This window comes from Arabidopsis thaliana, assembly GCF_000001735.4.
Source record: "Arabidopsis thaliana chromosome 1 sequence".
Lineage (NCBI taxonomy): Eukaryota > Viridiplantae > Streptophyta > Magnoliopsida > Brassicales > Brassicaceae > Arabidopsis > Arabidopsis thaliana.
Window position 1 is genome coordinate 30,019,450 of NC_003070.9, and position 25,271 is coordinate 30,044,720.

The 25,271-nt window shown below is 40.2% G+C and overlaps 6 protein-coding genes, 2 long non-coding RNA genes and 1 other non-coding gene across 23 annotated transcripts; 4 read left to right on the forward strand and 5 right to left on the reverse strand.

Annotated features, from left to right (window-relative positions):
- The first annotated feature begins 294 nt into the window (after window positions 1-294).
- On the forward strand, window positions 295-3,037 carry TED3 (Pex2/Pex12 N-terminal domain-containing protein / zinc finger (C3HC4-type RING finger) family protein). Of its 2 annotated transcripts, none has more exons than NM_202454.2 (8): window positions 295-588; window positions 657-770; window positions 844-1,003; window positions 1,080-1,216; window positions 1,317-1,417; window positions 1,633-1,750; window positions 2,211-2,377; window positions 2,593-3,037. In NM_202454.2, exons 2-8 carry the CDS (start codon window positions 720-722, stop codon window positions 2,705-2,707), a joined length of 849 nt encoding a protein of 282 aa, NP_974183.1. In that variant the 5' UTR covers window positions 295-588; window positions 657-719; the 3' UTR covers window positions 2,708-3,037. The 2 variants fall into 2 exon arrangements, with proteins under 2 accessions (NP_974183.1, NP_565222.1); NM_106630.3 differs by having other exon boundaries at window positions 295-584.
- On the reverse strand, window positions 1,728-2,232 carry AT1G09917. The gene has a single exon (NR_139722.1). It is a non-coding gene; the product is annotated as an other RNA (long non-coding RNA).
- SGB1 (Major facilitator superfamily protein) lies at window positions 2,811-8,185 on the reverse strand (the record flags this gene model as incomplete). 5 transcript variants are annotated; one of them, NM_001198511.1, is made up of 14 exons in its annotated part: window positions 7,841-7,942; window positions 7,217-7,341; window positions 6,858-6,969; window positions 6,517-6,584; window positions 6,278-6,410; window positions 5,762-5,861; window positions 5,268-5,380; window positions 4,779-4,872; window positions 4,532-4,685; window positions 4,135-4,278; window positions 3,805-3,878; window positions 3,614-3,702; window positions 3,386-3,532; window positions 2,811-3,153 (listed from the first exon to the last, which is right to left on the reverse strand). In NM_001198511.1, the coding sequence occupies exons 2-14, from the start codon at window positions 7,320-7,322 to the stop codon at window positions 3,132-3,134; spliced, it is 1,356 nt and encodes a 451-aa protein (NP_001185440.1). In that variant the 5' UTR covers window positions 7,323-7,341; window positions 7,841-7,942. The 5 variants fall into 5 exon arrangements, with proteins under 5 accessions (NP_001185440.1, NP_850983.1, NP_178100.3 ...); NM_180652.3 differs by having other exon boundaries at window positions 2,902-3,317; window positions 3,418-3,532; window positions 7,841-7,928; NM_106631.5 differs by lacking the exon at window positions 7,841-7,942 and adding an exon at window positions 7,535-7,828 and having other exon boundaries at window positions 2,902-3,317; window positions 3,418-3,532.
- Window positions 7,322-7,518, forward strand: AT1G09923. Its single transcript, NR_139723.1, has one exon.
- On the reverse strand, window positions 8,120-14,458 carry GC5 (golgin Putative 5). Of its 5 annotated transcripts, none has more exons than NM_001198513.2 (21): window positions 14,265-14,452; window positions 13,912-14,141; window positions 12,509-13,452; window positions 12,358-12,429; window positions 12,155-12,229; window positions 11,955-12,069; window positions 11,748-11,809; window positions 11,622-11,669; window positions 11,129-11,413; window positions 10,974-11,033; window positions 10,755-10,838; window positions 10,587-10,652; window positions 10,401-10,499; window positions 10,100-10,318; window positions 9,756-9,870; window positions 9,459-9,679; window positions 9,111-9,170; window positions 8,911-9,024; window positions 8,748-8,822; window positions 8,621-8,669; window positions 8,120-8,526 (listed from the first exon to the last, which is right to left on the reverse strand). In NM_001198513.2, exons 2-20 carry the CDS (start codon window positions 14,057-14,059, stop codon window positions 8,661-8,663), a joined length of 2,871 nt encoding a protein of 956 aa, NP_001185442.1. In that variant the 5' UTR covers window positions 14,060-14,141; window positions 14,265-14,452; the 3' UTR covers window positions 8,120-8,526; window positions 8,621-8,660. The 5 variants fall into 5 exon arrangements, with proteins under 5 accessions (NP_001185442.1, NP_178101.3, NP_001321438.1 ...); NM_001198512.1 differs by having other exon boundaries at window positions 8,221-8,526; window positions 10,914-11,033; NM_106632.4 differs by having other exon boundaries at window positions 8,120-8,669; window positions 14,265-14,439.
- A 3,048-nt stretch (window positions 14,459-17,506) lies between these two features.
- Window positions 17,507-21,991, forward strand: GL2 (HD-ZIP IV family of homeobox-leucine zipper protein with lipid-binding START domain-containing protein; the record flags this gene model as incomplete). Of its 6 annotated transcripts, NM_001198514.1 has the most annotated exons (10): window positions 17,507-17,701; window positions 18,048-18,154; window positions 18,257-18,531; window positions 19,168-19,285; window positions 19,369-19,905; window positions 19,995-20,099; window positions 20,194-20,584; window positions 20,668-20,939; window positions 21,024-21,110; window positions 21,184-21,991. In NM_001198514.1, the coding sequence occupies exons 1-10, from the start codon at window positions 17,644-17,646 to the stop codon at window positions 21,562-21,564; spliced, it is 2,331 nt and encodes a 776-aa protein (NP_001185443.1). In that variant the 5' UTR covers window positions 17,507-17,643. The 6 variants fall into 6 exon arrangements, with proteins under 6 accessions (NP_001185443.1, NP_001320267.1, NP_565223.1 ...); NM_001334926.1 differs by having other exon boundaries at window positions 18,048-18,531; window positions 21,184-21,564; NM_106633.2 differs by lacking the exon at window positions 17,507-17,701 and having other exon boundaries at window positions 17,927-18,154; window positions 21,184-21,642.
- Window positions 21,794-22,503, reverse strand: RPS17 (ribosomal protein S17). The gene has a single exon (NM_106634.2). It carries the CDS (start codon window positions 22,471-22,473, stop codon window positions 22,024-22,026), a length of 450 nt encoding a protein of 149 aa, NP_178103.1. The 5' UTR covers window positions 22,474-22,503; the 3' UTR covers window positions 21,794-22,023.
- Window positions 21,837-22,514, forward strand: AT1G09927. The gene has a single exon (NR_139724.1). It is a non-coding gene; the product is annotated as an other RNA (long non-coding RNA).
- Window positions 22,515-22,539: 25 nt separating this feature from the next.
- On the reverse strand, window positions 22,540-24,848 carry ROPGEF12 (RHO guanyl-nucleotide exchange factor 12). Its single transcript, NM_106635.4, has 5 exons — window positions 24,253-24,848; window positions 24,015-24,169; window positions 23,855-23,929; window positions 23,485-23,748; window positions 22,540-23,385 (listed from the first exon to the last, which is right to left on the reverse strand). The coding sequence occupies exons 1-5, from the start codon at window positions 24,641-24,643 to the stop codon at window positions 22,723-22,725; spliced, it is 1,548 nt and encodes a 515-aa protein (NP_178104.1). The 5' UTR covers window positions 24,644-24,848; the 3' UTR covers window positions 22,540-22,722.
- Window positions 24,849-25,271: the final 423 nt, after the last annotated feature.

A 25,271-nucleotide genomic window follows, 5' to 3' on the forward strand; every position in this document is an offset into this window, starting at 1 on the left:
AAGTTAAGAGACAGTCTTATAATAGCTTATAATTAACAAAGTCTCATAAATAAGAGACTTTAATACAATTTTGTTAGATATAAGACATATCTCTTAACTAAGAGTAATGTTAAGAGATCATCAATAAGGATAATTTTATGTCGTTAGTACTAATAGAACCGGGCCCTAGAGTTTGTAACAGATATGGGCCTTTTTATTGCTATGGGCCTATTTTTGGTGATATGGGTCTTTAATACCATATGAGCCTTTTAAGACAAAATAATAATCTGATAAAAGTGGTGAATCAAGAAGACTAAACAATTTTGAAAGAAGAAGAAGAAAGGAGGAGACATGGATGAATCTCTGTGGGTGTGAGTGTGAGACAAAGAGAGAAAACAAACAACGTAGCTGTAGATTGGAAAAGACGGTAAGACCCTCGTCGGGCTTCATCAATAAACAACTTTGCCTTGTTGTCTATCGCCGGAATTACAAACCCTAGCCCTGCTACACCGCCAATGACGCCGTCTACGCCTGCAGACGATGCTTGGATCCGCTCTTACCAGCGCTTGCTTCCTGAATCGCAGTCTCTTCTCGCTTCCCGCCGGGTAGGTTCTGTCTCAGGGATGCTTGTTTGTGTCGTGGCTTGTTTGCTTATTATATGTGGTCTTTGATGGCAGTCAGTTATACCGGTTGCAATCTCTAGAGTGAATCAGTTCGACGCAGCACGACTAGATGTGGAAATGTCAGCCATGTTGAAGGAACAGCTCGTTAAGGTTTTCACTCTGATGAAGGTGAGCAGAGAGCTAACTTGATGCTTTCCTTGGCATTTTATTAAGCCATTTACTTTCTTTGGCATTTTATTAGCCAGGAATGCTCTTTCAATACGAACCAGAGCTTGATGCTTTCCTTGAGTTTCTCATTTGGAGATTCTCTATTTGGGTTGACAAACCCACCCCCGGAAACGCTCTCATGAATCTTAGATACAGAGATGAACGAGGAGTCGTTGCTCAGCACTTGGGGAAAGGTATTTTTTATTTTATTTTCTAAACACTCTTCTTCTGTCACCCTTTTTTTCTAATCACTCTTGTACTCTCGTATAGTCAGAACAGGACTGGAAGGACCCGGACTTACTTCTCCCCAAAAGATTTGGTACTGCGTTGCCTCCGTTGGTGGTCAGTACCTCTTCTCCCGTTTGCAGTCATTTTCTGCTTTCCGTAGATGGGGTGATTCTGAGCAGGTCTGTATGAGGAGCATGGTTTATTCTTTTTTTCTCCCGTTTGCAGTCATCCTCACGCCATCGCTATGGTTGATTCTTTTCTCCTTGTTTTGACTTGTAGAGACCATTGGCAAGGCGACTTTGGACCCTCGTACAACGAATCGAAGGCATCTACAAAGCTGCTTCTTTTCTTAACCTATTGTCATTTCTTTATACGGGAAGGTACAACTTGGTACATGGACTCTTTCATTTCCTCTACTTATCCTGATAAAACCACACTGCAGTGCAGTTACTTCTTATGACCATTTAAAATCTGATTCAGTTCATTGGTAACTTTTGAGTTCACAGTGAAATATCGAAACAAGAACCAAAATCACAAACAGAAATACCTTGATGATTCTCACTTCCGCTACTCTTCTTTTTCTTTCTTGATCCAGGTATAGGAACCTCATTGAAAAAGCTTTAAAAGCTAGGCTTGTCTATAGGAGTCCCCATATGAACCGATCTGTCAGCTTCGAGTACATGAATCGGCAACTTGTGTGGAATGAATTTTCGGTAGGTCTTCTCTGTGTGTTGCTTAACTAGTTCAACATCAATTTAAAAGTTTGGCAACCTGTCAGTTCTGAGTAGCATCCTTGGCTGATGGTTTCTGGCCTATGATTGATACTTGCTGGTCTCGAACATTTTCTTGAATGATAGTATCTATCAGCTTACCTTCACTTTTTCTTTGGAAGAAACACTTTTGCTGCTTGAACTTGAGCTGTTAAAAGCTGAAAACATATTGTGTCCGTATCTGGAATTCTGAACTATGTAGATCCTGTGACTCAACAGTTTCATTGGAGTACAAATACCTTGTCTATGTTCAAAACACTGTATTTGTCGCTTTTTCTCTCTTTCAGATCCTTCAATAGATCAAAACATTCTGTTTAGACTTGCTACCAGAAACGTAATGTTAGGATCTGATTTCCTGGTTCTGTTTTGGCATTCAGCTTTAAATTTGTTTGGTGATATTCAGGAAATGCTTTTGTTGCTTCTCCCGCTGCTCAACTCTTCAGCTGTTAAGAATATTCTTAGTCCATTTGCCAAGGACAAGTCCTCAAGCACTAAAGAGGATACAGTGACTTGCCCTATTTGCCAAGTGGATCCTGCAATTCCGTTTATAGCTCTGCCTTGTCAGCACAGGTATGGTATTTTTCTGTGCAAAAGTTTTGGATCAGAATAAAGTAGTTAACTCTCTCCCCAGACATGTACTATAACTGATTGTACTAGAAGCAAAAAATTTCACATGATTGTGTATCTGACTTTGGAGAAGACACAGAAGTGATTTTATTGACTTGTTGAATTCATAGTATGTGCTGTAGTTGTTACATACATTTAAAAGAATTGACTTGTCGCAGGTACTGTTACTACTGCATAAGGACCCGCTGCGCTTCAGCAGCATCGTTCCGGTGTCTTAGATGTAACGAGCCTGTGGTTGCCATACAACGGGAAGGTGTTTCAAGTGGCAAATGAATGGAGGTGACAAATTGTTGAGTCATGCCACCAAGTCTTGAAGAATAAGCAGATGCAATAGTGGAAGTGTAAAAAGCCAAGGCAAGCAGCCGAAAGCAGAGAAGAATCTGATAGGTGTTTGTTTGCAGACAGACTATACAATAAGGGAACATCATGAATGTGATGCAACAAAAAAATTAGATAGGTGCACTTCTGTACATGAGTTGAGAACCTACCATTGTTGAATGAAGTTTGGTCTTATGTTTATTACAAAATCAGTTGAAACGTTGGCTATACTCGAATGAATAATATCCATTTCCTTACATGTTGTTTACCTACTTACTACTCACTCCTACTTCCATATTAGGTACACGTTACTTGTGTCTCTCCAAGGAAAAAAAGAGAGCCAGAAGAATAATACGAATTCTCAGAATAAAGAGATCAATCACTGGGTGGAAGAGAGCAGACTGATTTCTATCTCTTGTAGGCTCTTTCCTTTAGTCTCAACCACGTTCTTCTGCACAAAGATGACTGCCACCACACAGAAGAACCCAAATATTGCATTTAGAAGCACCGAACCTAGTTGCTCCAGCATTCTCAGAAACAGCAGCCCGACAAAGAAGTTTATAACCTGTTGTAGCGTGTAATTCTCCAAGCTTATTATTATTTCAACATTATCGATTTCCTAAAAAAGTCCACAAAGAGAAAAAAAAAAAAAAAAAAAGGCATACCCAGTGAACGGCAAGACAAACAGCCAACGCAGTTGCTCGAAGTCGACCAGGGCATATCTCAGACAGGAGAAGACTTGGAACAGGACCCGCTCCAGTTGCAAACGACAACACAAACCTGCATTCGTAATCACACCCCTAGTTTATCAAAATAAAACATCCCCCTTTTCCAGTGCTGTTGTTGTGATAGAAAACTTACAGCAGCATTCCTCCAACCGAGAGAAACAAGGTTCCAAAGGGCGAAGGAAGCGAAGTATATGCTATTGCTTGGAGACCCAGCGATACTGCCTGTTAAAGATGATAAACATTTACATCTACATACATGGAGCGTTATTAAATATTAGCTGCGTAAAGTTTGATTCAAATAGCACTTTTTGCCTCAACAATTACCATGCCCGCAAAACTCCCAATAAGCAACACTTTTCTCCCCAGCTTATCCATCAAAACCACAGCAACAGTTGATCCTGTACAAGAGTATGAATGATGCTCACATTCGTTTTAAATACAGATCATCAACATGTTGAAAGGAAAGATTTCAGATCATCATCTTTGTGGTAAGAGGAAGGTTGTTCACTTAAACCAGTGATTAGTTTACTGTTCCTAATGTTGTGTTTGTATTCAGGAAGACTGCATTCACCTACTTGCTTATCTAGCTTATCATGAATATGATGGCCTTTCAAGCCATAGTAGAATGTACAAGAAAAAGTCACATTTCAATACCTAAGAGGTTGCAAACTCCTACACATATGTTTGCAGAGGCTGAAGGTACACCAGCTTTCTTGAAGACAGTTGATGAGAAATAGAACACAGCATTTATCCCAGACAACTGTTGTAAAGCAAAAAGGGTAGATCCAATGAAAACCACTGCAATCGGAGAAAATTTAAACGTAAAAATGAAGGTAATTAAGAGGCTACACATCATCTATATGTATGTTTTTGGCAAATGAAAATGTCATTTTTTTGGCTATGGATCCAGTTTAGCCACCTAACATACCTTCCGTGCAAATGATTCAACTTTTTGATGAATAAAAATCTAGATCTAATATTTCCGTGATATTTGACATCGAACTAATGCCACACATTTTCACCAATCTTGTTGGTTAAAGATCACACATACCTCTAAAACTGCGTCCAAAAAGCAACTCCGACAATTTGGCTGAATCGGCGTCATCTCCCCTATCCGACTTCACTAACTCTGCCATAGCAGCTTTGACGTACGACCCTCCCAATAGCTTCTCAAACACAGCTTCAGCTTCAGCTGCCCTTCCCCTCTACGGTTAAACAGAAAAAGAATCAACCAAAGAAATGGTTTATAAAAATCAAAACGTCTTTAAGAGCTATGCGGGTTAAAATTAGACAGTAACCTTAAAAAGCCACTGAGGACTTTCCACGCAGAGTTCCATGAAGACAGCAAGCATTGCAGCTGGGACTGTGGATATCCAAAAACATATGCGCCACCTACACCAATCAAGAAAGAGAAACCTATTCAACTAGTAATTCAGCCAAGTAGACCAAAGCATGTGATCTGCTAGTAGCTTAGAAACTCCAGGATTTCTTTCCCTACAAAGGCGGTTCTCATGTCAAAATCACTAATGAATTTGCAGCAAAAGATGAGGTGGTTCCTATAGAGTTGCAGCATTTTAACAAGGCACTAGAGATTCACATTGCATATAGGTGGGTTTGGAATAGACAACGGGGATCAAACATGCCACCTAAAGCAAGCAAAAAGGGTGAACTACCATGCGTTTGGAAGTCACAGATGGCACAGAGTTGCAATAATTTCAACCTCGAAGAGTTACAGGCCATATAAGCTGTTAAGTCATCTATTCCTTGAGTTCTTATCAACATCTTACCAGCCCAAGTTATCTTTTGCCGGGATTCCAGCAAACAGCGAACCTAAGAGTCCAATACATGTTGCGATTTGGGTAGAACTCCCATATGTACCTCTCACATAAGCAGGTGACACCTGCAAAGAGAAACTGTGAGTCTTGCTCTAAGTATGAATGTAAGATGTATTGACAAAGCGAGTTAGTGATATTTGTGTGCCCAGAACCTTCTTTTTCACATTAAATAAATCCAATAATGCGAATATAGCTTTCAAGATTGAAGTCCTTATTACAATGAAAATTATGTGCGTCAATGACCTTCTGCATGTTAATGGTTCCAAGTTCAAGTCTTTTTATGTCTGAAATAGACATCTATTTACATTGACTCCAAACATCTTTTGACATAATTAAAATAATATACGCCAAGTAATATTCACATCAAAAGTGAGGAAGAAATTTCATGTAGCAATCCTATCAAAACAAGTGCAGATAAGAAAGACTTCAACGTATATGTCAAGTACCTCAGTGACATAGAGAGCTGTAACAGAAGGACCTATGCCCATCCCAATTCCGACCAAAAACCTTCCCAGGAGCATGCCCATAAGACTCTCAGTTGATGCACTGCAAACAACACACTTGTAAGCACACAGATTTCATGATTACATAAATGGACTCTGGCTAAAAGAGAAACAGGATGAATTAACCTAACTAGTGAGTACACCTTGGGATAAGTGAAAATCACCATGGCAATGACTTGAGACCAAATATGTTCAAATGAGGCCAAATATGTTAAAATCACCACGCTATAACTATAAACATCCAAGCAGGAAATCACTACGAGATAATCCAACTGCATAATGACTAGCCTAGACCACAGGTTCAGCAAATCAACAGGCAAAGATTCGAATCTGAAATGTTCAAGTGCCCACATAGACATTCAACCAAAAATATATATCATACCATAAGAACCTGAAACAAGTACTTAGTCATGTGAACTGAACAGCCTAAACCCCCAATTAACCTGAACAAAACATCACCTCACAGAAGCTCCAACAATCATTGGTAAAGCGCTCAACTGGAAAGCTCTACGGCGCCCAACACCATCAGCTACCAACCCACTGAACAGAGACCCAATAAAGGCGCCGCCTAAGCAGGTGCTAACCACAAGACCTTCATCCATCAGAAAAAGGTTTTTGGAATGATCAGACGGGAGATAGACACAAAGACTGGATAAACAGAAAAACAAGTAAGTTGTCTTCTTGGATAGGTAAGGTACCTTCAGCTATGGTGTTCCCACTAAAGCCAAGGTCAATTGATATGCTTTCGAGAGTTTCATTAACAACCCTGTGTCCAGAAAAGAGGCATGAATTTGCTATTATTCCCAGACATATACATTTATAAAAAACTGAGTCATTGAGGCAAATAGATAATGTTATCGAGTGCTCCAAGAAAAACAATGCATCGAGAAGAAATACAACTTGAGCCTGAAAAATAAGCTTACGAAAGAAAAAGATAATAGCCTAGCATCATGAGAAGTAAATTTCCATGTTTGGTCTATAAATGCAAAGATGAAAAAGAAAAAAGGAAAAAGGGAGAACAAATGTCACAAGGAGAGACCCGAGATGATAGCCGAATAAAAGCGAAGTCAGAGAAGCAACGAGCACGTGAGGCAGAGATCGCTTCCAGGAAGGATTCCCGCAGTCTTTTCCCGTCCCAGTAGGAAGACGTACTGGAGTTGAGAAAAGTCAAGAGTCAGTCTATGCAGAAGAAGTTTCAAGATATTGAGGCAACAAGAAAAAAGTGGTATATCTAGGTACAATGCTATGTCTAAAACACAAACAAGCAATATAGAGTTGATGAGCAAATACAATAAAAAGATCAGAAGTGGTCTTTAAAATATATAACACTGTCCGTGTGCACCAAAAAGTAGGCAATAGAGTAAAATCATGACTATTATGAGGGTGGGTACAAAAAACCTGCAGTTTCAGCTTTATCCAAAGCAGAGAGAAACTCTTTAGAAGGAACACGCTTGTCTATGTGACGACCTCGCATAATGGTGTAAGTGCGTCGAACAGAATCCATCCCCTCTGGAAACACGCTCCTGCACATTCAAACAAGTTGAGTGCTGACTGATGCAAGGCCATAGAAGAAAAGCATACGAATAATGGGATTCTTCAACATGGATGGATGCTCAAAGACGTCAAAGTCGCAATTTATTAAATAATCAATCCATTAAAGGAAAGCTTCATTCAAGTGCTACTTGTTAGTGTGTGTGAAGTCCAGCGATCACTTACACATAATCAAAACCAGCCTTGCGAGTCAATTTAAAATTCAAAGCACACACATGACGTAACGTGACGTGAGCTACTAGGAAAATTCCAGAATCAACAATATATTTATTTTAAAAATAAAAAGAGATAAAAGAAGAAACAAAAAAGCTGACGACAGATGATGAGAAAGTGAGATCGTCGGATCTGACGGAAGCAATGTAAATCAGAAATATAAGATTTGGATTAAAAAAGGCAATGGCAGATCTACAAGGAAGCAAGGAAGGAAGGAGGGATGCAAACAAAGAGAACAAGGATGATGATAGTACCAACCTGGAGAGGAAATATGATAACGTCGAGAGGAATCGTCGAATAGAAGAAACTTTTACAGAGGAGCGACGACAACTTTATGGCTACACCTACACTCACTCCGTTCACAGGGGATGGGTTTTAATCACCTGCTCTCGCCTCTACCGTTCTTTTCATGGAACTCAGCAAACTATACTCTAGTACCAATGAAATAATGACATTTATATATGAATTCAGTAATGCTGTATGTACAAGAGTACAAGACTTTTGATGAAAGGATCCCTCCCCTGCTTTATGACTATTGATTGATGCTGAAACCAGCCTACAACTATTCATTACAGGAGAAGCCATTGCAGAGCTATTTTGGGCCTTTGGGCTTTTATTAACATTTACAAGAGGGCCGGAGGCCTTTTTGTTCTTTATTTTCTTTATCTATCATTTCTGTGATTTTGATATCTCATTCGGGTCCATTCGAGTCACACAGTTTTCCTATATGGATGGATTGCTACATCAACGAATCCCATTATTAATGGGTCTCTCCACCGTTTTTCTACTACACAGACAATACATGTTACATACGTAGATAAGTCACACAGACAAAAGTTTATTCTCGTCTCCAAAATAATAATTTACGATCGAATTCACTGTAAGAAAAATCTTCTTTCGAGCAGCAAAAGTTTGTTTTAAAAAGCCTCAAGTTCAACCAACACCTGAGAGACAAAACGACAAATGAATATAGTGGGCTTAGGTTGGTAGCTTATAGAGCTATACAATATTGGGGAAACAAGGATTAGGTGGTCCTACTCGTGAGCCTGAGCTTGCCAACACCATCTTCCCTTGCCCCTCATTGGATCTGCAAACCCAAAATTGCACAAACCCATTAGCCTGAGTTTGTCAACACTTTGACTCCACTTGTGTCTGTTTGCCTTACCTTGTTCACCAGCATGTTCACTTGCTCCCTGTACATCTCCTTCAAGTCCACTATATCCGCTCGAAGTTCCTCCAACTACCACCCAAACCCACTTTTTTATTAACTCAATGCCAACTACTGTTGTTAATGCTGGATACACTACTATTTTATTCACATATCTTACCTCCTCATCTCGTTCACCCATCAATTCCAGAGCAGCCGCGTGTCTTTGCCTTAGTGCTTCCAGCTCTGCCTTTATGCCCGGGACCCTATCTGCCTCCCCCCGTAGCTTCTCACACTACATCCACAGTTACCAGATATAGACGAAATATCATCATAACACTGAGCATAATATCAACTCTAAACTCTCAGCGCTATACATACCTCTGCTGTCATTTTGACTAGTTCTTCAGCCAGGGAATCTCGGATAGACTCCATTGATGCCTGTCCAAAGGCAAATAGACTCTTACAGTTAGATTCTACAGATAACGATGATACTAACAACCAGCCTATACTACCTCGACGAGTAGAGCTAAACCTTCTAAACCAGCTTATAAAAGAAGGCTAACCACGGTGTGCAACTAACCAATAATTTCTCAACATGATCCAAACACCCATAGTGTCCCATTGTAAGGACTGATGTCAACCTCAATCCCATTACTAAGCCAATTGCCAAAAGCCTACCAACAGAGTTACACAAAAATGTCCCAGTTGGATATTTTCTACACCTACCAAGCGGGTCATGTATGAAGCAAGTTCACCCTCTTTCTGTCGAAGTGTGGCTTCATAAGCACTCGGTGTGATGCTCTTCATGTAGTACGGACTCATAGTTGCCTCAGGCATGCTTCGCTTCTCAGAAAATTTATCTGAAGAATCAAGAGAAGCTTGCAGAAAATAGCTCTCCTCCATGCTTCCAAGGCTGCTTGCGCTTGATAGCTTTCTAGGCAAGCTTCCTGATGCAATAGTTAATGAATTACAGATGTGCAATGCCTGACTTATTAAGCAGTAGTATAGATCTAGATGCATCACCATTCTCAAAGGCAGAATTTTGCCTTGCTATAGGAAGCTGTTCAGAGACTGCCGAGGAATTGATACGGGCCGTTCTTTCAAGATCCAAACGTGAAGCCTTCTCCCTCTCTAGGTCCTGAAAAAAATAGGCCATATTGAGAAACTACTTGGACAATAAAGAAGAGTAATAAACTGGAACAGTTCGGTTGTTAATAGAAGCTACTCAGGATGAAAAAGTTTGGGAAAGCACTACTTTGATTGAATTCGCTAGGTACTTCAGTCCTTTAAATTCCGTAACTGATGGGGCATTTTTCATGGGACTAACTCTTATTAGATTAAGTTATGTCCATAAAGCAATGTAGAACCTTTTGAATAAGCTCGTTGTGGAGTAGCACTTCCTGCAACTCTTGCTTATGTTTTCTCCGAAGTTCCCTTATCTCAACTTCAAGTTGGTTTGCTCGACCTTCTAGGGTATCTGCTTCCTCCTTAGCTGCCAGATACTCCTGTCTATTTTCTGCTGCTCTCTGCCTCTCTTTCTCAAGTGACTTGCTTAACTGGCCCTGTTCTGCTCTGAGACATGAAAGCTGGATAGGAGAACTGGGTAAGCTAAAATTTAGAGAAAGCTGCGAAAATTGATGAAGAACAGTGTCAAAAAGCATAGAAAACCTGGGCCTCTAGAACATTGATCCTTGATAATGTTTGAGAGAGGCGTTCATTCACAGAGCGCTCTCGTTCTTCAGCTGTTGCAGCTTTACTTTCTGCTTCCTGAATATTTCTAGAAAGTGAACAAAAAGATAGAGAAAACAAAAATAATTGGCTGAATATAGCATAGAGCAGTGTTGTTCATAACACCTGCAATCGAGAATTCAGAGTTCTTTCTACAGCAGCCCAAGCTTCTGCTGTTCTATATGAAGTTTCCTATCGCCAATCAGATAAGAGGCATGCAATGTTACAATTTAATTTAAGATTCTAATCTCAGGAGAAGTTCTTTCAGAAAAAACATATGGGTCAATTTTTTACCTGCATAGCCTCAATCTGTCTTAGGAGAGGCCTTGTAGACTCAGGAACCTGTGTGATTAATTCCTCACACCTTCGCTCACTAGCCTATAAGAGTGGTTGGTTTAGCAAACAGTAAACAGAACAAACTATTAGTAACTAGAATTATGGTTCAAACGTAACCAAAAGGCGATAACCAAAGAAAGAAATATGCATAGAGACAACGAAACATCTTGATTTGACCTGATAGCGTCTTTGAAGGTCCTCAATTTCTCCACGGAACATGTCTTCCCTATACACTGCCTGTAAAAATTAGAGCCCACCGACTAGGTGAGTATAAATAAAATGATGAGATCCCAGTAGTACTCTATCCCAAATTTGATCGAGGAAGACAAAACCTGTTGCTCCTTTTTGCTTAAGGTTTGCCTCAATTCTTCCAGCGCCTGGACTAGCATAGATTCCCGCTCTCCAGCCTCCTTTAGACGATTCTCTAACTCTGACCTCGCTTCATTGTTGGTACGCTCCTCAGCTAACGCTTGAGCTTCCTTTGCTGCAGCTAATGCGTTTGAGTAATAGTCTTTCTGAGAAGTAAGTTCAGCTTGATGTTTTTCTATGGTCTCTTGCAGCAGCTTTTCTGTAGCTGTCTTGTCCCTTTTAATGCTTTCGACCTTATTTTCTTCCGACTGGCAATTGAAAGGAAAAATTAATGAAGCTAAGAAGCTTAACAAACTTTGCAAATGCTTTAGTTATTTAGATATTAATCCTGCCTACAAGAAGACTGATTTTCAAACCAGCCTTTCACAAAAGCTTCTGGGAAATCAAGAAAACCCCTTCAGGCAGTTTCATCCTTAATGACGTGGTTAATGAAACAAAAAAAAAAAAATCAATTACCTGAAGCTTTGTGATCAGTCCTTTCTTTTCTTCTTCTGCCTCTCTAATCTAACCCTCGTACAAATAAGAATTGCCATGAGACTGTTGGTATTGATAAAAATGAAACACATAGCGTTGAATATATACCTGAGCCCTTAGCTTCCTGATCTGAGCTTCTTGAGCAGCCTGTTTCTTTGAAAGCTCTTCGCCTGAAATGATTAGCATTAATATCAAGAGCTCAAGCTGAGCAAGAAATGACGTCCTTTCATTTTTCAGGTGTTCGCTTTCAACACCATTTTTTTATAACGAGAAAAATACGATCCATAATTCAAGCATTCCAAAAGGCTGTCTTACCTTCAGCCATAACTTGATTTATTATTTCATCCTTTTCTTTCAAAAGGGCCGCAGCATCACTTTTCTTGTTCTGTTCTCTTCTAAGTGTATCCCGCTCTTTGGTGAGAGCATAAACCTACAAAGATAAGCACTGTGAAGGCATATATATATATAATGAAAAGAAGAGAATTGAAAGAGAAGAATGATAAAAGATATAATACCTTCCTCTCAAGAGTTGCAACTCTCTGATGGTATTCTTCTCGCAAAGACTCGACTTCAGCTTCGTTAGATTTCCTCTGTTCCAGAGCAGAGGTTATTAGAATGTAGATTCAAAATCATTCCAAATGAAAGGAAGATGGGCGGAAGACTGGGGAAAAAAGTAATCCTTCATCTAATATCCCATATTCCGCATACTCTATTGTACCTTCAAATCCTCAGTGACAGATTTTAGCTGCTCATTTTCATGCATCAACTTCGCAATCTCATCAGCCTTTGCCTGTAAACAAATCCCCAGAAAATTGGTATAGAAGCACCATATCCGTAGCAAAACCTTTCATGAGGATCTAAAGATGTACCTGAGCTTGCCTTGCAGCACCTTGCAGGGCATTTTCCAACATTTTTATTTCCTTTTTGGTCTTCTCTAATTCCAGAATAACATCAGCAGAGTCGGAAACATTTGTCGCAGAGCTTGAACGCTGGCTTTCATTTAACTCACTAGTATCCAGTCTTGAATCTATTTCACGAGAAACAAAATCCACAATTCTCTCCGAAATTTCATCTGACGACGATCTCTTTGGTATAGAAGACTCGTAAGGAGAACCATCAGACTCAAAAATTAAAGACGGATGAGCAACAGGGGACTCTATCCTATTTACATGATTGATATCTGGTGAAACTTCAAAATTTTTAGACGAGGTTCTCCCTTCCAGATTTTCACCCAGAATTTCTTGTTCATTTGTTGTCTCATCCATATAAGTAATCTTATGCTGTCCATCTAACACAGGGGAGTGAACAGTGTCTTTGTTTTCTACAGTAACCTCTTTTGCTTCAGAATCCTCAGGCTGTGATTCCTCAGCCTCTGACTTGGGTTGCTCGGGCTGTGAATCTTGAGAAGCTGTCATTTCCAGCTTTTCATTAGGTTGAAGACTAGTCTTGTAACCTGAGGATTCAGGAGTCTGAAGAGAATATTCAGAGGACTCTTCGAGAAGTATCTGCGATTGCGGTTCATCATCTTTGGGATCCAAAACAACAGTTTCTGTTACCTCAGGATTATCTGCTTGATCAGCTTCTCTTCTCACGTTTGTTTCTTTATTTGCTTCAACAGATACTGCTTGTTCAGTAGCTAGCTTAACCGATCCAGCTTCTTCTTCTTTTTGTTCAATTTGAGACGGATTTTCTGTACGCACAGAGTCTTCCAATGTATCAGGTTTCTCATCAGAGGTGTTACCCATGAAGGACATAACGGGATCAAAGAGGCTTTTGGTATCAACTGCAGGTGGCCACATACTTGAAGCTGCATCTAAAAAGAAAGAACAAAAGGATTTTTGTTGTGAAAGGTACAAGAAACTCAAGACAAACTAGAGAAGAAAATGATTTGTGCTACAGTTAGGTAAACACAGAATACCCCTGAAATCATAGCCAGAAAAAGCTGTCACCAAGTAAACGCAAAGATCCAAAACAAAGTGTTTTTTTCAAATTCAGAATAAAATGCAATGGGTAGAATCTGAAGCACACTAGCTAAGCTAGTTCTAAGAAAAATAAGACAGAATCCCATAACTTGCAAGATTGTATTATTGCAACAGCAGATTATTGATCTAAACATCCTACATAAAGAAGAAGAAGAAAAATGGCAGGTCCTATCAACAAATGCGCCTTGAGTAATCAAATCCTATATTCCCAGCTGACTAACAGCAGATTATTGGGAAGGATGATAATATTATGTGTATTGATTGGAAAAAAAGTGAGAAGAAGAGAACACCTTCAGCGGCAGAATCGGACTTGTCGTCGAAGCCAAGGGCGTTGTCGAAATTCTTTTCAATGTTTTTAACGCTCTCCTGGAATTTATTGACAGCGCCAGTGAGATCTGGGAATCCTCCCAGAGAAACTTTGCCACTGAACCAAGCCATCTCTACTTGAGAGATATATCTGGAAACTCGATCGACTTAAATCTCAGAAATCACCGGACCAGATCCATCTCCAGCCCTGTGGCTTCCAAGGAAAACAATCAACCAATCGAGTTTAGATCCCAATTACATCACTGAATCAATTATTAAGACGAGGCGATTGGATAAAGCAGAATAGAGCTATCTATTGGGATCATCAATGGCTTACGAGAAGGAGATGCGTCGTCCTTGCCGTCGTGATCGAATTCCGGAGGAGAGAGACCCACCCCTATGTGTTTTATGTTTTTTTAGATCCAACAAAATCCAAATCCTTTTTTTTCCCTCGGCCACCGGCGGTACAAACGGCGTCGTTTCGCGGATTAGAAAAACGTTCTGTCTTGATATCATTTACTTCATTCTAAGCGGCTTTGGTCTGAATTTTTTATATACAAGGCCTGTCTCCGTTTTTGTAAAGGGAAAACAGTAGGATCCATTTTAGCCTCTGTAAGTAACAATATTGGGCCCCTAAAAGCCCACCCATTTTGGGGCCAGCAAACCAAGGCACCCTCGGTTCCGCACGCTCGCTAAGACGCTAACCTATGCATATGTTGATATGTTTTTTCTCTTCCTTTTGGTATGAATCTTGATTTGTTTTGATACTCATGATGTACATTCGTATTCTCTTACGTATTGTAAACCATCCTATTTCAGATCACGATTATATCTTTACATTTACATTTTTCATTTTTATTTCTGTTTGAATGTTACAATTTACTAGTAGAGTTATTCATTAAAATACTACAACTGGTATACAGAAATGTAATTTGAGTGATAAATTATATGAAATAATTAAGTAATATATGTGATATTTATGGATCCAAACAAAAACTAATTACTGGTTCATTTTCTATTTTAGATGTAAGCAAAATGTGTAAGATTCAAGGTATATATATATCCCAATATACGTATATATGTGGTACTCACTAGCTAGTAGCTCTCTCACAACTGTGTCTTTTGGTTTTCATCAGCTGATCCTCTCCAACTAACTATCCATCTTTTGTTTTGCGGTTGGACTTGGAGGTACCAAGAATATTAGCAACGTACGACTCGTATGGTATCATTTCCTTTGTACAAAAAGTGAATATCAAAATGCATTGTATTAATTATATATAAGTTAGTATATGGAGTTAGTTGTCCTCACTGTCTTTATCTGGCGCAATCTCCTATGCCATCATTCCCTCTTCACACGTACGTGTGCACACTCGATGTCACATTTGTATAAACACGTTTGCTTTTAGCGTGAGATCATCACCATATTCCATTTTTGGTGGGTCAGTTCTCTTTCTAGATAGTTATTTGTAAGGACGTGAATTAAAAGGGATCGTCGTCACTTGTTGAGATAAAAGAAAAGATATATGGTCAGTTTCTGCATCTTGGAATCAACTTAAGGGTTGTCTTAATTAATTTTGATAGACCCTACTTTAAAAATTAATTAGTTGCTTTCATTGGCCCTCAATAAGAAAAGCCAAAAAAGAAAGAAGACTGGTCTTGGAAGTTTGCCAACACGGGTAATAGATTAATGGTGAAAAGGGCGAATTTTTTTACCCAAAACCCTAATTAAGTAGAAGTATTAATCGAGAGCAAAAAAGAGAGAGAGAGTCAGTAGCCAAAAGGAATGAATGGAAGAAAGAAAAAGGAATCTCTATAGGCAGCATATATTCAAGTAATTAATTAAAGTAGATAGATAGAGCAAAAGGAGAGGTTAGGAGGCATTAATTAATTATTTAAGAGCATGTGGTGAATGTAAATGTTTATGGTTGCTTCCCTCTCTATACATTATGTATCTACCTTTCCTAACTAACAATTCCCTAGGCCGTACGACGACTAACAAAGAAAAAAACAAAAGAAACTGATAAAGCTTTTGAATTGTAGATAAATCATCTGCTACAGTTATACCATTATATATCTTATTAAAGACCTAAGTTTCCTTCACTATACGTCTTCGTCCATTTACGTACGTATTATACGGACGGTTTAAGCTACTATATCTATATTGTTAACAATGTAACTGTTGAGATATATCTTGCAATAATATGTCATGGTGTATGCATACGATAATATGAATCAATGTTTGAAATCTTGACGTGCCCGTGATACAATAAGATGATCAAAATTTCAAATTTTGTCAAATATTAAAACAACATACACATACACATGTGTCCAGGTGGCATTATAAAATGTATATATGGTGGATATAGAGAGAGAGGGAGATGCGTATAGTGAATAGGAAAGTAAGTAATAAAGAGAGGGTGGAGGAATTGGAAAGGGGTTGGAGGCAAACCCATAAAGAGCATTCATTTCCTTTTAAGGTCGCTGAAATTAATGAGTAACGATCGGTCAATGCCTCTCGCTGACCTTTTTCTTTTTTTACAACAACAAATAAAAATAAAATAAATTTCGACGTCTCTTTCCGCTGCTGAATTACATTTGTTGAATTAATTTTCTCTGCTTACGTACGTCTTCTAAACTTTCTCTATCCGAATTCTTTTTTAACTTTCTAACTTATATTCAACAACTCTTCTTTCCTGCCTTTACCGTTAGTCTAATTGTTTTCCTAATACTGCTACGTACATACCCCTACTATACTAGTCAGTGTATTAGATTCGATTGGGATTAATCCAGGAATATAGATATCCCATTAGTTTTTATAAAAATATTGGAAGAGGACAAGTCTCAAGCAATTTAGGGTTCCATGTAGCGCTGCAATATACTGTTAGTAACTCTCTCTTACCCATATATTGTATATGCTAATTCTTATCAAATATATATATATGCTTCTCCCAGAGTCCCAGTTTCCTATAATCCTGACGCAATTATACTAATAGAGCCAAGTTTACATAATAAAGTATATATGATTAATAGATAGGGTTTCTTATTAAGCCATATCTTAAATTAAGATGTGATGATAGCGTTTTGTATAAGTTACCAATTGTTTGAAAGAAGAGATCATCACAATAATAAATCATAAGTAGTAGTATATAGTAATAAATAAATACACAAGTCATAATAAGAGTAATGAGAGGATAATTAAGGAGGGAAGAAGAAAGCAGAAAATGCGGTTGGAGAATTAGGTGCTAAAAGTTAGTTGAGTCCATCTCAGTATCTAACGGTCAACTCTCTCTCTCTCTAGAGAAAACAATTAAGAAATCTGACATACACATATGTCTCTCTCTCTCTCTCTCTCTAGTCTATACACACAATTCAATTAAAGAAGAGACAGAGAAGTTCGTCTTTTTTGTTTTTATACCCTTAAATCAATCATGCAATTGTAACCCTTCCTTCTTATTCTCATTCCTTCCCCCCCTGTCTACAGTAATCTATAGCAACGCCATTATGTACTACTTTTAACGGATAATTTGCTCATGTTTCAATATGGCTTCATTGTATATATGTTCAAGTTCTTCTCAATCCTTTATATCATTCCAACATAATTCATATTAAAGTTAGTAGCTGAAATTGGAAGGCTGATATATTTTCCATAATTCAAATTTGAATTTTGCTCATCATATATATATGTATATATTAAAAATCGAATATTAAGAAGAAAAATGAAGTCGATCGATGGCTGCCAATGCTGTAGCTGGCCATGTTTTAAACTACTCAATTGTCGGATTGAAGTATAGCCAAAATATATAAAACCGTAAAAGGACTAAATATAATAATATAATAGGTATTAATTAATTAAAACTAATTAATTATAAAAGAAGCACCTAAAAGTCAAGAGCAGTAGAGAAATGGAAGAAATATCTGAAAAACGACCGCTTATATATATATGTATCATTGGAATTGAAGAGGCTATATATATATATATATATATATATATCGATCTTAGCTTATATATTAATTGAAAGTACATTTTGGTGTATAAGTAATTAAAGAAGAAAGAAAAAAAGAGAGATAATATATAAGGAAGAAGGAGTGCGAGGAGAAGAGGGAAGAGATCATAATTAAGCAAAGAAGCTAGCTAGGGACAGGATTTGTATGTCAATGGCCGTCGACATGTCTTCCAAACAACCCACCAAAGACTTTTTCTCCTCTCCAGCCCTCTCTCTATCTCTCGTATACTACTCTCTCTTTTCTACATACATGTACTTGCTAGCTCTCACATAAACATATATTATATATATGTCTTGATTTTAATGGAGATAGGAATATATACAGGCTGGGATATTCCGGAATGCATCCTCCGGCAGCACCAACCCTGAGGAGGATTTCCTGGGCAGAAGAGTAGTTGACGATGAGGATCGCACTGTGGAGATGAGCAGCGAGAACTCAGGACCCACGAGATCCAGATCAGAGGAGGATTTGGAGGGTGAGGATCACGACGATGAGGAGGAGGAAGAGGAGGACGGCGCAGCTGGAAACAAGGGCACTAATAAGAGAAAGAGGAAGAAGTATCATCGTCACACCACCGATCAGATCAGACACATGGAAGCGTACGTTCGATATAATTATTCCATCCTTACCTAGCTAACTAATTAAACCCCCCACCCCACTTTTTAATAAGTATAAACTTAATAATTATGCTTCACAAATTAAAACACTTAATTAGGGGATTCCGATTCATTAGGGCTAGCTTCTATCAAGAAACATTCATTAGTTGTTTTTTCCGGTGCTCATATTTCTTGATGTTTTATAAGTAATTATGATTTTAATCCCTTTCTTCGGTATATACTGTAGTACTTAATTAGTGGAAGAAGGAGAAGGTGTCTTGCGTTGAAGAGCAATTCTCAATTACGCACCTTCAATTCTCCATTAATTTCACATACATATATATACTTAGATGATGTATTCATACAAATATATTGCCGATCGATGATATATGATCCAGCATTAGTTTCAATGCGCTTATATGGTTTCGGACGCTTACTCGTTATTATTCCCCGTCTTCTCCTGACATGACTGTAGGTACATGCGCGTTATAACGTATATAAAGGCTTAAACAATAAAGTGTTAATTTGTTTCATCACAATTAAAGCTGATCAGTAATAGTATACATATGCCTAGTTAGGGTTCAGTTGCATGTAAAGATTTTCATCTTTTAGAAATGTCTGAATTTGAGGACGTTGCAGGCTATTCAAAGAGACACCACATCCGGACGAGAAGCAAAGACAGCAGCTGAGCAAGCAACTAGGGCTGGCCCCTCGCCAGGTCAAGTTCTGGTTCCAAAACCGCCGCACACAGATCAAGGTAATGTATATCTTACGTGATATGGATTTTTGTCTGACTATAGTAGTATATATATAGTTTATGAATCAATCATGCATGGACAGGCTATTCAAGAACGGCACGAGAACTCCCTGCTCAAGGCGGAACTAGAGAAGCTGCGAGAGGAAAACAAAGCCATGAGGGAGTCTTTTTCCAAGGCTAATTCCTCCTGCCCCAACTGCGGAGGAGGCCCCGATGATCTCCACCTCGAAAACTCCAAACTGAAAGCCGAGCTCGATAAGCTTCGTGCAGCTCTTGGACGCACTCCCTATCCCCTGCAGGCTTCATGCTCCGACGATCAAGAACACCGTCTCGGCTCTCTCGATTTCTACACGGGCGTCTTTGCCCTCGAGAAGTCCCGTATTGCCGAGATTTCTAACCGAGCCACCCTTGAACTCCAGAAGATGGCCACCTCAGGCGAACCTATGTGGCTCCGCAGCGTTGAGACTGGCCGTGAGATTCTCAACTACGATGAGTACCTCAAGGAGTTTCCCCAAGCGCAAGCCTCTTCGTTTCCTGGAAGGAAAACCATCGAAGCATCTAGAGATGCGGGGATTGTGTTTATGGACGCACATAAACTTGCCCAGAGTTTCATGGACGTGGTACTTTTCCATTATTTATTACTGTTACCAGCTACTATAACTTATTCTATGTGTATAAAAAGGAATTGATGTGTACGTGTAACGCGCAGGGACAATGGAAAGAGACATTTGCATGCTTGATCTCAAAGGCTGCAACGGTCGATGTTATCCGGCAAGGCGAAGGGCCTTCACGGATCGACGGGGCTATTCAGCTGGTGAGTACTCATCAATATATACATATAGTGATAATTGATGAATGACGACTCAGCTGATACATGGGATGGATATGGTTTATAACTATTGTGGCAGATGTTCGGAGAGATGCAGCTGCTCACTCCGGTCGTCCCCACAAGAGAAGTGTACTTCGTGAGAAGCTGCCGGCAGCTGAGCCCTGAGAAATGGGCAATAGTGGACGTCTCGGTCTCCGTGGAGGACAGCAACACGGAGAAGGAGGCTTCTCTTCTGAAATGTCGAAAACTCCCCTCCGGTTGCATCATCGAGGACACCTCCAACGGTCACTCCAAGGTCACCTGGGTGGAGCACCTCGACGTGTCTGCATCCACAGTTCAGCCTCTCTTCCGCTCCTTAGTCAACACCGGTTTGGCCTTTGGGGCTCGACACTGGGTCGCCACCCTTCAGCTCCATTGCGAACGCCTTGTCTTCTTCATGGCTACCAACGTCCCCACCAAAGACTCTCTCGGTCCGTCTATATATCCGGATCCTCCATTTACACTCTCTATCTTTCTTTATATATAACCTTTTCACTCCTCTGTTGATAATCAGGAGTTACAACTCTTGCCGGGAGAAAGAGTGTGCTGAAGATGGCTCAGAGAATGACACAAAGCTTCTACCGCGCCATTGCTGCATCAAGCTACCATCAATGGACCAAAATCACCACCAAAACTGGACAAGACATGCGGGTTTCTTCCAGGAAGAACCTTCATGATCCTGGCGAGCCCACGGGAGTCATTGTCTGCGCTTCTTCTTCGCTGTGGTTACCTGTTTCTCCAGCTCTTCTCTTCGATTTCTTTAGAGATGAAGCTCGTCGGCATGAGGTACCTTGTCAAATTCACACACATTTAAGCAAACAAGAAAAGCGGTTTCCACTCATATATTTATCTAACGATACATATCATCAGTGGGATGCTTTGTCAAACGGAGCTCATGTTCAGTCTATTGCAAACTTATCCAAGGGACAAGACAGAGGCAACTCAGTGGCAATCCAGGTGCGTTTATTTTGTCTTCTCCTCCTCTAAATCTGTCTAGGCCTTGATAATCTGAATTTCTATACATTTCCAGACAGTGAAATCGAGAGAAAAGAGCATATGGGTGCTGCAAGACAGCAGCACTAACTCGTATGAGTCGGTGGTGGTATACGCTCCCGTAGATATAAACACGACACAGCTGGTGCTCGCGGGACATGATCCAAGCAACATCCAAATCCTCCCCTCTGGATTCTCAATCATACCTGATGGAGTAGAGTCACGGCCACTGGTAATAACGTCTACACAAGACGACAGAAACAGCCAAGGAGGGTCGCTCCTGACACTCGCCCTCCAAACCCTCATCAACCCTTCTCCTGCAGCAAAGCTGAATATGGAGTCTGTGGAATCCGTGACAAACCTCGTCTCAGTCACACTACACAACATTAAGAGAAGTCTACAAATCGAAGATTGCTGATGACAAGTCACAGCAGATATTATTTACCTATATATAATTATATGATAATGTATAGCAGCAGTGCATTAAAGTTTTGTACAAAAACGACCAGCTCTCTCTTCTCCAATCCTATTATTATCCAACACCTTTTTGGTCCATTCCATTGGCAAATGAACCATAACAAGAGGAGCAAGAACCGTAGAATTAGCAGAAACAAAAGTCGGATCACTGAGACCACAAGCACACAGTAGCAACAGAAACATATTAATTCACATTCTAAATGTAACTGGAGGTGAAGATGAAGTAAGAGCAAACAATTGGTAGTCGGAAACAATCAGATTGAAAACACACTCATGGCATAAGCAATGAAATCACAAAAGCATTCCATAAATTACACTGGTTCCGGGATACACAACAAACAAACAGAAGCAGAGCAAAAAAAAGACGGCTTTACCAAAAGAAACAAAGAGCAATCATTCTCTACGCCGGCTGCTGAGACTCCAAGGGAAGGCCAAGGAGTTCATCTCCTCCGGCTTCGGCTTTCCTGGCGGCCCTTGCGATGACAGGAAGCGCCACAAATGATTTAGTCTTACTGATGGGTCTGCTCTTTTCCAGTCTGACCACGTCGCCAACCTTGAACTGATTATCGGGGTCGTGAGCTTGGTACTTCTTCTTCATCCTCACGCGCCTCTTGTACTTGGGGTGGGGAGCCAGCCTCACCACCTCCACCGCCACAGTCTTGTCACTGGTTGCGCACACCACGCGCCCCTGCATCGTTTTCATGGCTCTGATGACCGGAACTAAAGCGGGCATTCTGTGGTTCGGGAAGGAATTGGGCTTAGAGAGAGATGAGAGAGGAGTGGAGCCATGGGCGAACGGAGACGAAAGCTTGAGAGCTTGCAGAGATGAGGTTAGGGACGACGTTATCATCCTTCCGATTTGGAATCGAATCGATGAAAATGAAGATAAGGTGAGTACTACTACTATTTAGAAGGGATGTATACAGTATACAGATGGTAAATGGGTTTTACAATAAACTGGGCCTAATCTTAAAAGCCCACCTTTTCATAAAAAGGAATTTACAAAAGCCCTTTTGTAAAGTTTTTGAATCCTAAAAATAATTAAATAATCAATAAATCTGTCTTCGCTCTTTTTTGCGCCTAATTTTCCACACAAATATCAATGCCGTGCCGTTGGACTCTTGACACCGCCTAGGGTTTCGAGGTATGAGGTCTTCTTGGTCGTGACGACGCTTAGCTTCTCCTTTATCAACGGATCATCCGGTAGATCCTTCTTCGACTCCAATTCGGCGTTCGCGGCCTGATCGAAGTCCCATCCCATGAAATCCGACAGCGTCATGCTCCCAACCAGCGTCTCTTCCTCTGCTTCCAATGGCGTGTTCCTCTTGTTCCCCGCTCGATCTGCCTCTAAAACGTCATCGATTCTGGAAAGTACCGTGTAGGCCAAGCTTTCCAGTATTCTCGAGTAGCTCTCCAGCACCGCCTGGCCCACGTCCTCGTTGAACTGGATTTTGCTGATGTCGAGTGAAGATTGAGAAATCCCGGGGTATCTTTGCTTGAGAATGAGCAAAATGGTCTCAGCTCGCTCTTCGAAGACCTCTCGCTTCTCCAGACTTACTCCGGAGGCCCAGGGTGCCGATGATTTGTTGTCTTTATAAACCATTTTGCGTTTCCATATAATGATTGATGCCTCGATTCTGTTTTTGAGGTCCACGATCTTGTGCTCCGACGACATGTCCATGCTGCTCAGGAACTGGTCCGGGTCAAAGAAGTCCACCGTTATATTCTTGTACATCTGATCCCCGAGACTCGCCCTCCCGTTCTGTTTATTTATTTATTACAAACTAAACAAGTGAGTATTATTCTTCATCAACTCTTCTAATCAATAACATCAATTGTTGGTGTCTTTTTTTTTTTTTACCTTTGGGAGAGAGTCGATGTAGCTCTCAGGTATCTCCATCTCGAACAAAACCTGTGCGTTTATGGCCATGGCTGCCTTTAGAACCTGGTTTACACAATCTTTCTGGTACTGCAAAAACCTTCTTGAAGCTTCTGATAGACCATCTGGTGGAACTTTGACGGTCGGAATCCACCATTTTTCGTCGTTTCTCTTACCGTCTAAGTCAGGGGAGTCTTTTGAGATATAGCTGAACTCGCTTTGGTCCTTGAAATTTTCTAGACAATCCTAGGTAGAAAAGGGGGATAAGAGGATGCTTTTGAATATCCTAAATGAAATTATTAAAGTAGGGTTGATATTTGGTCAACGAGAGAGAGAGAGAGAGAGGTCTTACGATGAGCATGGCGTCCAGTTTCTTCAATGCGGGGATATTCATGTGGAGGTCAGTACGTTGGCGTGTGGTCATTATCTGTTAAATCAATACCAACAGAATAAGGGAATCATTGTATGTTACCAAATGAAATATAATGCAGCAGCAGCAGCAGATAGACAACCTCCATATTGGTCCCATCTTTATTTTTCTGCTGAGATGGAGCAAACTCAACCACGTAATCGGTCACGGAGAGAAGCCAATCAATCTCTTTTCTCCATCTTGCTCTTCTTTCTGCAGGCATTGGCTCCAAGCGCCGTTGCTCTCCGAACACGGAAGCTATACCAACAAGATAAACATGAGATATTGGTTGCTGGTTAATATAAACTAAGTGTAATAACAAAAGAGGGTCCTAAAGCAACCTGCAAGGTTTGTGATTGCGTTTGAAAGGGCGAGAGCAGAGGATACTCCTTTGCCTCCACCGGAATTGTCCTCTCCCAGCAACAGCTTGGAGAAGCGCTCTTTCATCTGCTCCATGTCTGCCAAAAGCTGCCTTTCTCTAGCCTGTGAGGCGGCGAGGGCGGCGAGGACTGCTTCATCCGCAGCCGATCTTGAAAGTGGTGGACCCTGACTAGGATGAATAATGGTCAATGGTTCAGCGTCATGGGATCCGGTGGCAGCCTCATCTAAACCGGTCTCGACGCTGAGACTCTTGTTGTGTCTCGTAGCACTATTGTTGTCGTTGTTCCTCCATTTGAAATTGAAGAGCCTGCTCCTATAGGTTTCCTGTTCTTGTTCCGAAGCACGAACCATTCCTGGTCTCTTGATGGCAATAGAGAATTAGAGAGGAGAGAGAGAGAAAGAGAGAGGATCAAATGGGCCTCTCTTGAGATGGGGAGAATCAAAAGGGAAGGAGAAGCTAATCGAGCCGCAAAACAATAAAGGGTAATTGTTACAGTGATTTTGGCTTTGAGAAAATTGTGGAGCTTTCTTCTTTTGCTTCCTTTTTTTGGAAGATGGGACGTGGGGCGCATGTTTCAGACCACACCTCTTAATTTTAACTAATCATTATTTAGGATTTTGAACATTGATAATTAGAGATAGAGAGCCGTTTAAATTATAAAATGTTATCATATAGTAACATACTAAAATGTGATTACACCCTTGTCACTGGATTCCCTAAACATGCAATGTCAACGGGGAATCTGCTACGTTTCCATACACATACAGTGTATGTCTTCTTGTGTTTGTATCATGTTCATGAATCCTACAACAATTTGCATGAATATCATCAAACGTGCAATGTTGTCTTTAAACATAAGTCATGATTTCGGAACCAAGAGGAAAACTTGAAAAGGGTCATTTAGTGGCCCATAAAAAGCGGATAATATCAATTATGGGCCCAAAAATAGGCCCATCTTTATCGTCAACCTCCGATAAA